The 15,735-nt window shown below is 40.0% G+C and overlaps 1 protein-coding gene across 2 annotated transcripts; it reads right to left on the bottom strand.

The window, feature by feature from the left end:
* Positions 1-298: 298 nt before the first annotated feature.
* Positions 299-11,718, bottom strand: zbtb37.L (zinc finger and BTB domain containing 37 L homeolog). 2 transcript variants are annotated; one of them, XM_018258475.2, is made up of 4 exons: positions 11,545-11,718; positions 6,292-7,246; positions 4,831-4,930; positions 299-3,695 (listed from the first exon to the last, which is right to left on the bottom strand). In XM_018258475.2, exons 2-4 carry the CDS (start codon positions 7,218-7,220, stop codon positions 3,168-3,170), a joined length of 1,557 nt encoding a protein of 518 aa, XP_018113964.1. In that variant the 5' UTR covers positions 7,221-7,246; positions 11,545-11,718; the 3' UTR covers positions 299-3,167. The 2 variants fall into 2 exon arrangements, with proteins under 2 accessions (XP_018113964.1, XP_018113963.1); XM_018258474.2 differs by having other exon boundaries at positions 11,471-11,718.
* Between the last annotated feature and the right edge of the window lie 4,017 nt (positions 11,719-15,735).

Raw genomic sequence — 15,735 nt, forward strand, 5'->3', positions numbered from 1 at the left:
TTCCAGGCTTTAAGACATTACAAACACATGTACTGCCAAACAGAGCCTCCTTTAGATGGCAATTCCACATAGGGTCTACCAAAAAGCCAATCACAGCCCTTAACCCCAGGGACTTTTTGCATGCTTGTGTTGCTCTCCAACTGAATGTAGCTCATGGGTAAAAAGGTTGAGGAACCCTGGTCTCTGGCATCTGTGTTGGTTTGTATAACCTTTAAAGGTAGTTATGTCGTGTAAAAAAACCAAGAATGCGCCAGTGCATTGTATTCTCTTAAATACAGAAAAAAATGTGCTTCAAAAGTAGTGTTTTGGGTTATTTATTGAAAATATCTCCAAAAACCCTGTCCATCCACTTCCTGCTACCTCATTTCCCAGGCTGTGCAGAGGAGCTGTGAGCTGCACTGTAGAATAGGAACCAGGTCTGGACTAGAAGTCAAAATAGGCCCTGGCATTCCAAATACATTGAGGCTCAAACAGCCCTCCACAAGCCCAATACATAGTGACTTTATATGGCAAATTAAAGCAGCCCCTCTGGCATTGCCAATCCAGGCCTGATAGGAACCAATCAGCAGCTAGATGGTCCTGATAAGGAACTGAACTGTGTCTGAACTTTAACCCTTCGATTGATAAGAGCTCATACCAAAATGAGGTAACTGGAAACCTATTTCAGCTGCATTTCCAGGTCCAAAACACTGTAAACAAGAATGAATCAACCCTTTACTGGATTCCCTTTACTAAAAATCTGTACATAAATGGAGCAGAAGAAAATAACACGTCTAGACATTATATTTTGTTGAAATATACAAACCAGAAATTATACAGCCAGATTTTTTGTCATAAGTGATAACATGAAAGTCTAATAGGGAACAAAGTTTAAATACTGTACTATGCTACAGGACAGTTCAACTTTACTGTACTCTGTTTGCCCATTTGGTAGACTCTAAACCTGTTTGTAGGCTCAAGTTAAATTAGTGGCTGCAAGGCTGCCATAAACCTCACTTTTTGATGCCACTAAAAAAATTGGTATACTTGATATTTGGGCTGCTGTGTAGAAAGAGGTGAACAGCATTGATCTAGATAATCATTTACTGATGTGACCCATATATTCAATAGGACCACTATGGCTGGAAGGGCAGTTGTCTGCCCAATCCAAATTAAATGTATGATTTGACTTGCTCCTTGTTGTATAAAATACTGAAATGTTTCAGGACTATTACAGTAATTCTACTCCCCAAACACGTTTATTATTGCAGTGCTAAAATCACAGCACCGAATTTATCAACCTAATCAATTGAGGTGAGTTTATTGCCTACATTGAACAGGCTAGCTTGTATTTAAAGTGCAATTTTACAGTTATAAAACATTCCATTTCACCCCAACCTGTAAGAAAAAATTGCTTTTCTATCAAAGGGCAAGTGATTAAAGTACTGTGCCCAGCTTGATAATTACAGTATTCGTTTCCACTATGAACATATTTACTATTTGTTTCATAACATGAAACCAACAATTGCCCAGCACTTCCCTTTTTAATACGATCTCCTATAATTCTGACAATTTAGTAACTTTTCTAAAATTATTTAAAAAAAAAAAAAAGTGGGATGTTAACTCCCAACTAGTCAGAATATTGCATGCAGGTATTAGATGGAAGAAAATGTCAACTTCTGTAATACTTCTCCCCATTGCACAATACTAAATTCTAAGCTCAAGAGGTACATTGTATAGTATGGATTAAATACCCTGAGTTGTAAAGAGAATTGGGTCTGTTCTTCAGTCTACACAAGCTCCACAGAGTAATCAAAATGAGACACCAACAAAGTGAAATCAAATTAATATACAACTGAAAAGCAAGCAGAATTAATGTTGTGCCATATTAAAGAGAGAAGCTGCAAAAGAAAGCAAGAATATGTATTAATAAATCAAACATGCTGCTTGTTTCTGGTAAGAAAATAAGCCACGCCATATTATCTGAAATACTGCTGTTATCCCATTCCTGAGAGGCATACAGCACAATACATTTTCGGTGGTTTGGGGTTCATGAAATGCATATTATATAAACTAGATTGTGTAAAAAGCAGTGTTGTGTTGTGTTTCTGTTTCTGCAGTTTGTTTAAAAAAAGAGAATCACCCAGTCAACATTGCTGGGGAAGGTAGGTTTGGCAGCAAAGTCTTTGGGCTCCATCACGGTGTTTAATTAAGCCATTAAGTGCAATTCATTTGGAATTCCAACTTGTGTTATTAAAGGAATCTCCATTGCTGTTGAAAACCAAAAAAATCCACCTGGAACCTTCTAGGTGGAGTCAAAGGTGAATCTCTAAACATCACTGGAATCAGAAGAGGAAAATCTATGAGATGTTGTTGACATGAATCGAGGATGTATGCATCATGCACCTCATTCTAATGCTTAGTACAACCTATCACCTCCAACTAGAATTTCTTAAGGAACCTTCTCTTACTGTGGTGAACAAAATGTGTACAGTATGTGTTTGAGTTTTACAGTAAGAGCTACAAAGGGTTTATGGAAGAAAAAGAAAGACAAACTAACAGACATGTTGTGACTTGGGTCCTTATGTGCATCTAGTGAGAATTTGCTAATTTCTACATGTAAATCCCTAATGAACCAGCTAGACTATATCTACTTCCTACTTCTGTGTGTGTCGGAAAATCCACAAAAAGCACCTTAATATTAACTTCTTTCCCTTAATGTTTGAATGGGGCAGAGGAACACTTCTGTTATACCATGTTTAAAAGGAAGCTTTTTGCAATAAATATGTGCTGCTTCTACCCTGCCATTTCCAGGGAATAGATGCATCACTGATTAATGTTATATAAAACTCTTTAGTATTACCATTTATACTCCCATATCTATTAAATGAAACCTGTATATGTAAAAATGCACTGATGAGTCACTAAAAAGATACTTCTCCTCCTACAATTGTCTTTTTAACAAACAATGTGGTTGCTTTTGGAAAGATGGAAAAGAGCCCAGCGGATTCTGATACAAAATTTTCCTTATATTGATTTTGGCAATACATTTCAACATTCTTCTGCTGCCAACTCATGATGCCTCATATGTGAAGTATGGATGAACAATAAGTAATGGTGGGGCAGCTGAGGTAAAAGGGAGGAAAATTTGTCATTCTAGGTCATCCTTAAATATAAAATGCTGTTTTTCAGTCTGGTCCTGTTGTAGAAACAGAGCCATGAGCTGACTCCCCTCCATATGCCACCTCAACTGTTGCTGAAGGGGCCACACCCACTGCTTCCTCGTGACAGGGAGATTCTTCTCCTGTTGGACCCCTGGAGGTGACAACAGTGGTGGTTTCGGGGGAAATGCTATGTGGCCCCTCAAGTGGAACACAGCCAGGATGGTTTTTGCGAAAGTGCTGATTAAGTATGGCCTGAAAAGGGAAGCTTTTTCCACACACATGGCAGTGAAAGGGCTTATTTCCAGTATGCTTTCGGATATGATACTCCAGCTGATCTTTTCGTGTATATTTCTTCCCACACATCCTACAAACAAATGGAGTGATGCCCATGTGCAATCTCATATGGCGATCTAGACTGCCCTTTTGGTTGAAAGACTTTGCACAGTAGATGCACGTCAGTCGCGGGTTGTAACGGAACCACCGCTCCGACACCTCTTGATCACGGAGATATTCCACATATCCACTCACTCCAATAACCCCCGCTTCATCTCCCTGCACAGGAAACAGAAAAGACTTCTAGAAACAACGTGTGCTTTACCTTGATAAAACGGAAGACTTCCTCAAGAGTGATATTAATGTTAAAGAAAACATTAGAATAATACTTTAGATACAAGTGATGCTGTCAAGCAGCCATTTACAGTAGAAAAAAAGCTATTTGTAGATGCTGACCCCTCATTTATCAATCTGGACATAAAAACATAAAATATAAAAGCATCTGCAAGAAGGATCATATGTTATATCTGTGCTTGTATGTGTTTCCTCCATGTATTCTGGTTTTCCCCTCTCGCTACAAAAATACAGGCAGATGAACTGGCTTCTGTTAACACTGGCCATATTGTGTGTGAATTTGATAATGTCGTCAAAGTTTCATTCAGAGAGAGACTAATCTATAATCTATGTTAAACACTTTGTAATATGTCAGCATTAGATAAAGAATAATAATTAGCTGCTGACGAACAACGAAAATATACATTTACTAAACCTGGGCCAGAGATGATGAGCGAGCGAGCCTTTACTGCAAACTGCTTTTTCTCTACATAGTTGTAGAAGGTGTTGTTATCTATACACCGCTAAGGCTAGGGCCAGATGGGGCCTAAATCAGCCTGCTGAATCCACAGGCTGATTTCAGCTCCTCGCCGCGAGCTGTATCCTCTTCTTTCCTATCTGGAACCCTTGTGTTCATGCTCCAGCATGAACACACTGAGTGGAGTCAGGCGTGAAAGGCAAAGTCTCTTGTTTATTCACCTAAACTGTGCTGGAGCCGACACAAGGCTTCCAGACATGAAAGAAGAGGATACTGTTTGCGGTGAAGGACTGAAATCGGACTGTTCTAAATGAATACATTAGTTGATACATTTATTAATCTGTTTTAATTGATACAATAGTGGCTAATATTCTACAGATGGTGCTGAGATATGTATCAACTAATGTAGCAAATTGTAACAGTTCAGAATCCTGTCTTGGATTACTGAGCTGCCAGATTTGAACACCAGAAACACGAACATGAAAGACATGAAACATCATGTCTATTTAACTCTTTAACTCTGTTTAGTTTGCTTCGTTTCTAGGCAAAGTAAAATAAGAACTCGTTAATCACGTTTATGACTGTGGTTCTTCTTTTACAGACCTGTGAGTTGTTCTGCTTGGATTCCTCCATCCTCCTTGGAGACTCACTCTTTGCTCTGTGTCTCTCTGTCATAGTAACCATGCTGCCAGAGGGGCTGAACCTTGTATAGAAAATAAAAAGGTGTACAGATTAGATAAATAAATGGCAAAGGGGATTTTGCATTCCCCATTTTACAATTTTCTGAGTCAACCTCAGATTCATATACAAATCATTTCTAGGTATTACATAAATTCATGAAATGTGTTATCACTACTAGTAGACACATTTATTTGTGCTCTTTGAAAATACTCCAAACAGTTGTGACTCTCTCTCTATATAGCGGTGCCTACAGTAGGTGTACAAGTTGGGTGACACATGGGGGGTTCCTCTGGCATGCCAATAGCTTTCATGTTATTCAGAATGTGCAAGCCAGGACTGTCATGGGGTACAAGGAGGGAACCCCCTTTATTTACACCCTGCTCATGGCAGCAAAGAATGTCAGTTCTGCCTTCTGCACCAGATTTTCAATCCAGTGGATGGCCCATTTTGCACTCCCATGTTACATATTTCAAGGATCCATAACAAATGGTGTAAAATCCGGGAAAAGGTCAGGGAAATGCATTATATGTTTGTGGGACCACAAAAAAACGGTGTAAAAATTAAGGAAAACATAAAAGCAGGGGATGTAAAATTGAGGTTTGATTGTATTATAATATATGGACCAACAATCCTTATTTACTGCCCATAAATGCAGGGTTAGTGAGAGCTTTTCTATAGGACATCCTGCAATCCAGGCAAATCAGTGATGATCTGCCACGTCAGATATTTGCAGATTCTCCATGTTTATATCAGTGATGAATTAGCAAAAAAACACCTCAGCCTTACAGTCATAACACAGACATTAACATTTCTCCAATATAAGCTTCCCATGCAGCTACATATATTTTTATACCTTGTGCCTCACTTATGCCCACTCCTATAGATTTGTAAGCCATTGCTGGTAGGTTCCCCATTACCCTCTGTTTGTGCTTTCCTGTAAGTAACTTATTATATACAGTATACTTGGGTACACTGCTGCGGAATATGTTGTACTGTATCCATGTTACCATCAGTTGATAGGTATGATAGATGATTGACCAATACGTGGATCCCTTAACCACATCAGCTGAAGCTCTGTCACTGACAAACTAATTCAGTATACCCTTTAAAACAGAACATACACTTTACGATTGCCTAATGCTTTAATGAACTGGCACACACCATGTCAAATTGCTACAGTCTTGTTATCCTACATTCTCTGGCTGACTACCTACTACATGCAGCAATAGGGGAAACTACAGTGTGCAATAATTGCATAAAGACAGCAGCTCCACATGGGGAAATGATAAGTCAATTTACTAGTTAGATTTGCTAGCATAGAAATGCATACTTTGAGTTTAGTTTTAATTGGTTAGTTCAGTATCATTTTGGATAACAACTTACCTGTCCATTTCACTGCTTGTTGGTCTAGATACTTTTGTTCCAGATGACCCCAAACTGTAGCTTTCCTGTGCAGTTGCACTATGTCCTGTGGTATCAATCACCATGGCAGTCACTTCTTCTGCACTGCTCCCATCTTCACAAGACGGCTGGTTCTCTGGTCCCAGCCACTCCTCAAGGTTCTCAGACTTAATTCGCATTCCCCCCATCACTCTGACTTCATCATCACTACGTTCTCCACGGTCTGCTATCCCTGTCTCTACATACCACTGACCCGCCCGGTTGATTCTCAGGATAGGTTCTCTGCTTTCCACATCAGATCCCTGCTCAACCATCTGAGGGCTTGTGGATTCTTCAGCTGGGCTCAACTCCCGAATGTCCAACACAGTGCTTACCTGACCCCTCCTAGTCCCCGAACTACGAGGAGTGCTGTGTCTTGGACTTATGGAACGGCTCAGGCTCTGGCTAACACGGTGAACATCTTGTGCCCTCTCTGCATGTTTCGGTCGACTCTGGCTTAATTCTTCCTCAGATTCTGGTGAGCTAATTTTCAAGTGGATGCCCTCCAGTATTTGAGTGCACTTGTCTATGACATGTTGCATCTGCAAGAAGCTGGCAGCTGTCAGATAGCTAATAATATCAGCAATCTGCAAACAGATCCGTCCTGTATAACAAAATGAGAGCAACTGCTCGAAAACACCAGGATTCTTGATGACTGAAAGTGAGACTGCACTCATCTCATTGAGGGACATGTGGTCACGGAAATAGGGGGAGCTAGCAGCTAGAACAACTTTGTGGGCCCGGAATGACTGTCCCTGTACATTGACAACAATGTCACACAGTCTGCCTTGCATTCGCAGTTGATTTAGGTGGCTCAGGACAGAGTTGCTGTACTCTGGGATTTCTAGCTGTATATTACCTCCTTTCTCCATGGCTGCCCTCCTTCTGGTACTCAACCCTGTAGAAACAGAAAAATGTTGGATTCAAGTAACCATGTTCTGATTTAGACCTTGCGTCCATCTGCATTTGCAATTTCAGTGCCATCACTTTTAAATTTTTACTTCATCTGTATGGCAACAGTATGTTTATATACATGTCACGTGTAATTTGAAATAATGTTTTTGTTTAGCTGGAAAACGTGTGGATGTCTGCTGCTATGACAATTTGATTTTGCTCAGGAACGAGGAAGTAAACTGATACACCCAATAGTGCATTTTCTCAATGGAGTTAGGGGAAAGGGGCAGTCAGAATCATTTGACCTCCTTGATTCGGAGAGGGCCATGATGCTCAAAACTTTCAGAGCCTTTCAGTGGCTATACATTACATTATAGAAAACATGGGAATTATTAGGGAAAAAGTGCCTTTCTCCTACACAGACAAGGAATCCAAAAAAAAAAATCATAATTTGGCAAGAACCTCTTCACAGTTGATTGCTTAAAATGGAAAACATGGCCATGGTCATGGCCATATTTTAGAAGTGAATCTACTGAAAGAGGTGACTGCGCTTCTGCAGAGAATTATATAGGCTCTCAATCTCAGTATATCCCTTCACCACAGATGTAAAAATGCAAGTAATAATCCATGGATTACTGAGAGAAAGTCAATGAGGCAGTGCTAGCTGCTAATAAATGTGTTTACACTATTTTTGCCTCTTTGGCTTTCTCTCAGTAATCCATGGGCAATTGGATCTTATTGATAGGATCAGTGCAATATGGTCATCACCTCAGAATACAGGTTCTGACTGATCAGCCATGGCCTCATTTTCAGAAAGTTGTTCAGAGAAGGCAAAAAATTGAAGCTCACAGAAGATTCTATAGGGAACACTGACTGTATCTGTTTTACCAGTTTATTGATTAATATCACTATTAAGCGATTACTCAAAATACCAGGGTCGGAACTAGGGGTAGGCAGAATAGGCACGTGCCTAGGGCGCAAAGCTGGGGGGGGGCGCCAGGCACGTACCTGCTGTCGCCTACCCCATTGTCCGACTGCCGTGGCTCTCCCCGACTGCCGTGGCTATTTTTCGTAATTACACTTTCGCGCATGCGCACCATATCGCAGTTTCGCACACCAGAGCACGCACTCAGCCAGTGCTGTGGCCGGCCAGGTTGCCTAGGGCGCCTGGCTGGGTTGGCCCGGCTCTGCAAAATATACATTTTTATTTCCATTAACACCATCTATATAATAAATTCATACGAATATTTTTAACCCAGATACAACATATTGATTGAACTGCACTAGAAAAATATTAATTGGCAGTCACTACTTACATTTATACTATAGAAAAGATGTCTGTCCTGCAGACCACCAACTTGCTACAACTTCTAATAATAGTATAGAATAGTATAGAAGAAAAAGAACCATATTGGTTAGGGTAAGAAGGGTTAAAAGGAAACAAAGAGCCCTTTGCAAATGCAAGAAGACATGCACTAACAGCCTTATAATACTAATAATAATGGCATAAAATATATAAATTATATAAATTACCAGCTAGGTGGCAAATATAATTCTAAGCAACTAAGCTATCTGAGTTGTGATACAATGTGGTATATTTATCAAAGAGTGAAGTCAGAGATTGCCATGGTCCTCTAGAGTGAAATTCTGCTCTCTCCGTTCATTTCTATGGAATTTTTAAAAGAGTATTTATCAATAGGTGAAAAGAGTGAAATAGTGAAAGTTTATCCTTTGATAAATACGCCTTTCAAAATCCCATAGAAATTAATGGAGAGTGGAGGAATTTCACTCTAGCAGACTGTGGCGATCTCTAACTTCACTCTTTTATAAATATACCCCAATAAATTGTGCTTTCAATAGTAATTAAGTTTAAAGGAGTTGTTTACCTTTCAACACCTTTTTCCAGTTCAGTTGGTTTCAGATTTTTCACCACAAATAAAGACGTTTTCAATTACTTTCTATTTTCTATGTGTGACTGTTTTTCTAATATTGAAGTGTAAAGTGTCATTTTTCACCTTCCAAAGCAGCTCTCGGAGGGGGGGTCGTCGACCCTGTAAACTGTTTTGAATTGATACATTAGTTGATACTCTGGGGTAAATTTACTAAGAGGTGAAAATTCACCAGCGACGGCTTCACCAGGCAAAATTCGCTCAGACAATGCTAATTTACTAAAATGCAAAGTTGCGTCCAGGGCGCAGAACGCTGGCACATTTTCGCTAGTGTTACTTCGGCAATGCGAGCAAATTAAAGCGAAGACACGCTAGCATTCAATTCTGCCTAGCGCAACTTCGTTAGAGGTCTTTGCTCATGCTAATTTGCATATGACGGGAAATTTAAAGTTGAATGGACGTATATGTTGCAGCAAATACATTACACTACACAAGTCCAGGGAACCTTAATAAAGAAAATAGATTTGTAATAATGCCCTACACATGAGCCCACTGGATACAGGCCGGGATTTGTGGAAAGGCCACCAAGGCCCGGGCCTAGGGCAGCAGGATTTTAGGGGGCGGCATGCTGCCCAACCGCACCCACATTGGTTCAGAAACACTGATACGATCATGAGATACAATCATTTTTTAAACTTCCTGTGTGCCAATACCCATAGCTCTGAAAATTTTCGAGAATAAAGGGGAGGTACGGGGGGCAACGAATGACAGCGGGCGCCCGCTTTGTAAATCCAGCCCTGACTGGATATGTTAGAAAATATATGGGGAACCCGGTTACCCAAAAAAAAATTTAAGGACTTTTGCAGGCTATCATTCTGAAAAAAGGAAAAGACGCCAGCGTTTTTTGGACAAAGAAACTTTTTCCACTAAAAAATATGATGTAAGTAACAGAAGAATGAGGAAGATCTATGCACTCTAATGCACTTTGTCTGGTCTGAGCTGGCGAGGGCAAGTATGGTCAAAAGTTCGGTAAAATTGGTATCTTAGTAAATTTGTGGATCGAAAATTCGACTGGTGTTAGAGTGCGAATCACTGCTAGCATCTATCTCCTTCGCTAGCAAAGTGACGCCTGCGCCCGTTAGTAAATCGGCAAAGTCCTTGAAAATGGTAACGTTTGCCAGCATCAGTCCCTTCACCCTTTAGTAAATCTGCCCCTTTATCTTTGTCCCTGCTGAGCAGAATCTCTGGGTTCCATTGCAGGCAGCTGTTAGAATTGATACAATAGTTGGTAATGCGCCGGAAATGCTGCTGAGAAATGTATCAACTAAGGGTTAGTCCACATGAGGAGATTCAGGGAGATTTAGTCGCCTGGTGACTAATTGCCTCTTCTTCTGGGCGACAATCTCTCAGAAGCGCCTTTGCGTGTCTTCCCATCTGCTATAATGAAAAGTAGCCTGTGATAAAGCACACGCAGCGCTTTGTTTTCCGAAGTCCCCTTATGAGGCAACTCAGGCGACTTCTGAAAACGAAGTGTACTTTAGTGCAGACGACTTTTCATTATGGCTGATTGGAAGACACGCAAAGGCAGTTTGGGGAGATTGTCGCCCAGAAGAAGAGGCAATTAGTCTTCAAAATCTCCCCGAATCTCCTCGTGTGGACTAACCCAAAATGTTGCAAAATTATAACACTTTTTAGAGTCTGCAGCTAAATTACTGAGCTGCCAGACTCAAACACCAGGGACATTCAACTTTAAACCTAGATTTTGGAAAAATATAAAATGGTAAGTAATTGAATAATAGTCTTAATCTGAAACCAATTGAACTGATAAAAAAAAAAAGTGTTTGGCAGGTGAACCAACCCCTTTAAGACTACTGAAAAATGTTTTATTAACATGTACAGAAAAGTCACTTGGAGTTATATTTTAATTTTAGGGTTTACATCCTCTTTAACAAAATAATGTTCAAAACGCCCCATTGCTGCACAGAAATTCAGACAACAGCGTGTTGGAACACTAAACTGGATTAAGGCAAAATATAAATGGACACGAACATAAACACGAAAGGGTATGATACATGATCGTACTTAAAGGAACGGGTAAGTGGGTCTCATAGAAGTTTTATTATAAAGAGCTGACATCTCACTCTTACACAATTGCAGCGACCCAGCTTTATATGGGCAAACATCGCTATGAAACCCACATCTACAGTGACTCTCAAGGGGCGGGTTGGAATAAGAATAGCCCCGCCCTCTCACGGGAGAAAGGGTGTGAGCGACCAAACCGCGCCCTGACACCCATCCCCCCTCCGCTTTCTCTCCTCCCCCTGGATACTGCTACCTACCTCCGGGGTTGCAGGCTGGCCGGGACGGGGCCACCGCCGGAACACAGCGCTCCGGAAGTGATATGTCAACATACCTTCACTCGGCCTTTCTAGTCACCCGGAAACGAACGAGGGTCCTCTCCCCACCTCTCGTTGCGCCCCCTGCTAGTAATGTACAGTAGAATATTTGGTCGCCATCTTAGATGGGGAATCAGACAAATCGTCGCCACGCACAGCGTACAGTCTTCCTGTGCCTTACACTAGATCGAGGCTTGGAATGCTGTGGTCATTTTCTAATGCCTCTAGTTTCTGAGACATCCTGGTCTTAGTGTTATCAGACTGCCTGGGTGGTTCAGCTGTTATGTTACATGTGAGACTCTTTAACTTCTGTATTTTGTACAGTGGCTCCAAGCTGCCACCTTTTTTGGAAAAAAAATACCAGGCTTCCTATATATTTATCTTTTTTCCCTATTAATAACATTGGAATCAGCCATCATTTTTACTGGCCAGGCCGGTAAAATACCGGCCAGGTGGCAACCCTAGCCCCAAAGTGTGAGTTTTTTCTTTATTTAGATTAATTTATCAAAGTTAACTTTATTAAAATTTACATCCCAAAACATTTTGCATAATGAAAGAAAATAAAATTCTAAGCAACTTTCCAATATTTCTCACTGATTTTATACTTATGTGTAAAGGTCCAGTCTTTGATTTTGAAAGCTCCAGTCTGACTCTGTGTTCTCTATCCTGATGGCTACCGGGAGCTGCTGATAACATCCCTGTATTTGCTGGAGGAAAGCTGAATTGTGCAACATTTTCAGTGATAGAACAAATGACAGATAAAAGACAACTTTCAATAGCGCTAACATTTGCACATAACTGTACATCTAATGAGAACGTCTATGAATGTGTTCTGGGAATAGGGTTGCTAACTGGCCGGTATTTTACTTGCCTGACCGGTAAAAATTATGGTTGATCCCAATGTTATTAATAGGGAAAAAAGAAAAATATATAGGAAGGCCGGTATTTTTTTCCAGAAAATGTGGCAACCCTATCTGGGAAGTTGCTTGAATATTTTCTTTCATTGGGCTACATTTTATTTTTGGGGTTTACGTGCCCTTTAAGGGCTGTAATCTGTTAATGCAGCAATTTATTCCTTATTATTGTTAGCAGAGAGTTGATCTGAACTGCATGTGCAGCTTCTCTGTAAGTGAGGACAGACACACCGACTTCTGTGTGAACAGTAACTTGGTTGCCTTATAGAACTCAGTATAACGTTTGCAACTTGAACTTTTCATAGAGAGCATATGTAAGAGGTATAAAGTAAAGCACCCCCTAATAAAATTTGTGCAATAAAACAAGTTCAGCACTTACTTATATTTGTTTCCTGTATGACTGCATTTTCCAGGAACACTTCCTGCTCTGCTACTGCAGAGGGAACTAATGTGCTCAGCCAAGGTAGGAACTTTTATTTGATGCACCAGTTCCCATGTGCAGGACTAAGAGCCTTTAAAGGATAAACTAAAGCCTAACTAAAGAAGTAGCTAGAAATGTTGTACATTATGTTTTATGCTTTAGTACCAGCCCAAGGCAACCATAGCCCTTAAGCAGTAAATATCTGTGTCTCCAAAGATCAAAGATGCTCTAGTAGTTTCCCATCTTCTTTTCTGCAGATTCACTGCATATGTTCTGTAGTGCTGTCACTTACTTGAGCTCAGGGACCCACTCACAATATACAGTACACATAGAAATATAAATGTCACAATATAAGGCTGATTAGTAATGAATACAGATAATTACTACATGGCAGCACAGAGACCAGTGCAATTAGCATCTGAATTTAATAATCAGCCCTGTAGCAACAGCTCATATTACAGATCAACCTAATTTTCTGCTGGATAATTAATGACGACCCCTTAGCTTTTTAACAGCTGCTCAGAGCCTACTGAGCATGTGAGTGTCACAGACATTTTCCGAGATGGTGACCCCCTGTGACAAGTTTGAAGTCCTGGATCATTGCTGCTATTGACAAGCTGAAACTTTAGGCTGGTACAATAAGTTCAGTATATAAAATATGGCATTTTTAGCCACATTAATTTTTAGGATTTGGTTTAAGAATAACTCACCCAGCAAACGCCGTAGGTTCATCCATATAAAAGCTTTCAATAGTCTTAATGGCAGCGACCCTTCCTATTTTTCATTAGTTTGCCTTAAAGACCTGAAATAAAAAAGTGCAGCGTTTATACACAATGCATGTTTCATCTTACACACAATTAAATGAATTAGCAACAAGAGTTGCTCATGTAGATTAATCACACGTGTCTGTAATGCATATCTGCAAAACTGGTATTTTAGGGGTTCATTTAATGACAGTTTGCACCGGGCCTAGTAATCCATAGTAATTCATCGCCACTAGGGGATACTGAACTTTATGCAGACTTTTGATGTCCCCCATAATGTGCCAGCGTAGAATGTTATGCAAAATATTACTCATGTGTTTCAAGTCCAAGGGGGTTATTTACTAAAGTCCGGTTGGGCTTTTTGGTGCAAAACTCAAATTTATTAAAGTCCAATGCTGCAAAAAGTTTGAATCCGAAAATCCGGCATCTCAGACCTGCAATTGGCCCAAAAATCTGCCTATTTCAGGCAAAAATATGAAAAATATGGGCTTTTCTGGTTTTTCGCTCAGTTTTATCAAGTTTTCCCCCAATCCAATTAAATTGTGCTTTTTCAATAATAAATTAGGTCAAATTGTGGATTCTAGTTTGGTTGGACTTTTTTTATTTAAGTAATCGGAAATCGGAAAAATTTGGATTTTAGTAAATAACCCTTCAAGTGTAAAACCCCTGAGTATGTTCATATAGATCAATCATATTTAAAGGCAAAGTAACTCACCTTTCCATATGAACCCTCACCAAGAAGTGACTGGACGTTGAAGTCATCGATAGATGGTGGGGTTCCGCACACAAGCCTGAAAGCAAATAAATACACTTGATTAACCCTTTTGTTTGTTTCACTGGTAGAACTTTCACCGTTCTAGACTAAGAATACTTTGTATAACAGGCAATCTAATGGAACATATATCCATCATCAACAAGATATCTGTACCTTGGTGGTTCAGGGCAGTATCAATCGTAGTATCAAAGCTAGGACTCTAGGGAGTAGAAGGGAATACCATTAATTTAGGCTCATTATGTCATTTAAGAATAAAATCTCCTGGAAGTTTGTTTTAAAATAACAAATATGAAGACTTACCCTCTGGCTCTCAGGATGAGCAAAGCTTAGAAGTCCTGTAAAAGAAAAAAAAAAAGAAATGGTTCAGAAAGAAGCCACTGGAAACACCAGAATATTTTAAGTGAGTGTGACTAAAAAGTCTGTAGCATAACTAGGTGTTACTGGGCCCCAAAGCAAATTAATCTTAGGGCCCACAGCATAAACAGATTTTATCCTGTTTTACCAATATATGTTGAAATTGCTCATTAATTAGGGATTCATGGGGCCCCTATACCTACTGGGCCCTCCTGCAGCCATAGCATCTGCTTCCTCTTTAATTACTCCTGCCTAAAGTCTGTAGGTTTCTTGGCTACACAGGACTTCTGTCCAGGAGGGGCTGATCCCAAACCTATACCTGCACCTTCCATGTACTTAAAGTTTAACTGCTCTGTCTGTGATGAGAATATATATATATATATATATATATATATATATATATAACAAACAAGGGAAAGTTGTGCTCACCACTTTGTGCATACTGCTACTAAAAAATGCCTTACCCTTTAAACAACACAGGGATTGTTTGTCCATATATTGCAATATATTTAAGCTGGCCAACTACGTCAAAGTCATCCCATATATGCAATATATGGACAAACAATCCCTGTGTTGTTTAAAGGGTAAGGCATTTTTTAGTAGCAGTATGCACAAAATGTCTCTGTCTTAAATATATTGATAATGGGTTGAGTGCAGAGGACCTCTTGTAGTTGACTATATGTATTTTGTGGTCACAGCCTCATTGCACCCCCGCCTAATGGTTTTAAAAAATAGTGGTGAGCACAACTTTCCCTTGTTTGTTATAGTTATACAGGAGCAGTGACCAGCTCCATGTTGTAGCTCCCACCCCTCCCGGCTATAGTCAGATGATCCCACTGGTGTCTAATAAAAGGGCAGCCAAGTTTGGGAGTTTTACTTTGAAAGCAGCTAGTAAGTTGCAGGTAAAACTTAGTCCCTTTGTAAAATATATATATATATTTTTCTTTTAAAAAACTGCACCTGGAGGGGTCAGAGCTATT

Source organism: Xenopus laevis, chromosome 4L (assembly GCF_017654675.1).
Source record: "Xenopus laevis strain J_2021 chromosome 4L, Xenopus_laevis_v10.1, whole genome shotgun sequence".
Classification (NCBI taxonomy): domain Eukaryota; kingdom Metazoa; phylum Chordata; class Amphibia; order Anura; family Pipidae; genus Xenopus; species Xenopus laevis.

What these genes read in the sequence shown, in the direction of transcription:
- zbtb37.L (XM_018258475.2), bottom strand. Translation starts at nt 7,220, where the DNA reads ATGGAGAAAGGAGGTAATATACAGCTAGAAATCCCAGAGTACAGCAAC. An exon ending in ACAAGCAGTGAAATGGACAG is followed by an intron (nt 4,931 to 6,291) that starts GTAAGTTGTTAT and finishes TTTCTATACAAG; the next exon opens with GTTCAGCCCCTCTGGCAGCA. An exon ending in CCAAGCAGAACAACTCACAG is followed by an intron (nt 3,696 to 4,830) that starts GTCTGTAAAAGA and finishes TTTCCTGTGCAG; the next exon opens with GGAGATGAAGCGGGGGTTAT.